This window comes from Gekko japonicus, unplaced genomic scaffold (genome assembly GCF_001447785.1).
Source record: "Gekko japonicus isolate JY-2015 unplaced genomic scaffold, Gekko_japonicus_V1.1 scaffold384, whole genome shotgun sequence".
Classification (NCBI taxonomy): domain Eukaryota; kingdom Metazoa; phylum Chordata; class Lepidosauria; order Squamata; family Gekkonidae; genus Gekko; species Gekko japonicus.
In genome coordinates this window covers 438,659-440,567 of record NW_015175980.1, presented here as the reverse complement: position 1 = coordinate 440,567, position 1,909 = coordinate 438,659, and the positions used below count along the sequence as shown (strand labels likewise).

The 1,909-nt window shown below is 58.4% G+C and overlaps 1 protein-coding gene across 1 annotated transcript in view; it reads left to right on the top strand.

The window, feature by feature from the left end:
* Positions 1–1,597: 1,597 nt before the first annotated feature.
* Positions 1,598–1,909, top strand: part of CYTH3 (cytohesin 3) — a 100,798-nt gene continuing 100,486 nt past the window's right edge. The window contains exon 1 of the mRNA XM_015426225.1: positions 1,598–1,755. Within this exon, the coding sequence (XP_015281711.1) occupies positions 1,731–1,755 (25 nt within the window). The 5' untranslated portion in view covers positions 1,598–1,730. The remainder of the gene's footprint in view (positions 1,756–1,909) is intronic.

Sequence of the window (1,909 nt, the reverse complement as noted above, 5' to 3'; positions counted from 1 at the left end):
GGAATTGTTTAAAAGCAGGACAGCTGCAATGTAAAAGCTGTTCTGGCTATCAGATGTTGTACAGTGTTGGAGAAGTGTTCGAGTTGAAGAATAAAGTTGTGTTCTTGCTGAAATCACTCTCCGATTATTTGTTAAGCTCAGGACTTAACTCTGGTTTTCTCAGATTGGTCTGCCCTCTGAACTACTACACCAAACTGGCACTGCATCAGCGCTTAGTTCTTGCGGCCCTTTCTTACACACCCAGGGAAATGCTGATAACCACTTTGGGGTCAGGAAGCAATTTTTCTCCAGGCTAATTTGGCCAGAGGATGCCCCCCCCTTTCTGGGCATACAGCAGGGGTCATTGGGTGTGTGTGTGGGGGAGGTATTTGTGGATTTCCTGCACTGTGCAGCTGGTTGGACTAGATGACCCTGGAGGTCCCTTCCAACTCTATGATTCCATGACCCTGCTTAGCTTCCAAGATCTGATGAGACTGGGCTAGCCTGCACCATCCAGGTCAAAGCCAGAGATGTCCAAAGCTGGTTTGCTATTGCCTACCTCTGCCCAGCAGACCATGAGAGGGTGGGGGCTTTTTTTGCCCTCTTCTGGGCATAGAGAAGGGGGTCACTGGCAGTGTTCCCTCTAAGCTGAGTTAGTGTGAGTGAGCTCAGTTCTTTAGCCTCCGGTTCACACATTTGTTGTTGTAGCTCAGGAAGGATGGCTCCAGAGCCAACTAATTTATGCAGTAGGCAAAGGGCTGGCTCACAACTTTAATGGCAGTCGCTCTCTACAGAGTAGAATTTTTGCTCACAAGACTCCACAGCTTAGAGGGAGCATGGGGGGGGGAGAGAGAGCTGAATTGCCTTGCCTGCATTGTGCAGGGGGCTGGACTAGACGAGCCTGGAGGTCCCTGTGATTCTGTGACACACACACAGGGCCCATATCACCATTCTGCTTTTGCCACCAGCCCGCCCAAAAGTCACAAGAAGAAGAAGAAGAAGAGATTGGATTTATACCCCGCCCTTCACTACCCAAAGGTGTCTCAGAGCGGCTTACAAACTCCTTTCCCTTTCCCTCCCCACAACAGACACCCTGTGAGGTGGGTGGGGCTGAGAGAACTCTGACACAAACTGCTCTTTTTCAAGGACAGCTGTGCCAGAGCTTGTGACTGACCCAAGGCCACATCAGCAGGTGCAAGTGGAGGAGTGGGGAATCAAACCCGGTTCTCCCAGATAAGAGTCCACACACTTAACCACTACACCAAACTACACCAAGCAATCTGGGGCTTGGGGGGGGGGCAAGCAGGAGACTCTCAGGTGGCCTTGAGGCTGGAGGGAGGGCGCCTCCTCCGTCCTTGTTCTGAAACCCCCGGGGTGGAGGGAGCGGCGGTCTTGGCCGGCCAAGGCCTCCGACGGGACCCTCCGCCTGCCTGCCTGCTTGCCCTGCCCTGCCACCAGGGGGTGGTGGCCCTGCCCGAGGGAGCAGCCTGAGGCGGACAGCGGCCTCCCCCGCCGCTCCTCAGCCCGGCTGGGGTGTGTGTTTGTGTGTGTGTGTTTCCCTGCTGCTCGGCGCGGGTCACATGAGAAGCGGCGGCGGCGGCGGCGGCGGCAGGAGCAGCCGAGGCGAAGGCAGAGCTGGCTGGCGCTCTCGGAGGAGGAGGAGGAGGAAGGCGGCGGGGAGCTGGGCCAGAGCGGGCCGAGCGCCTCGGCGGGAATTTGCCCTCAGGAGCCCGCCCAGCAGCACCGGCGCCATGGACGAGGAAGGCGGCGGGAGCGGTGAGCCGGAGGGGGGATGGCGAGGAGGCGACGACGACGGCGAGAGAGGGGAGGGAGGCAGATAGGCTGGGGTGGGGGACGGCGGCCCCAGACCCCCGGCGAGGCAGCCCGAGAAGACGCTCCGGGAAGCCGGCGGCAGCTGAGGGGGTGGGTG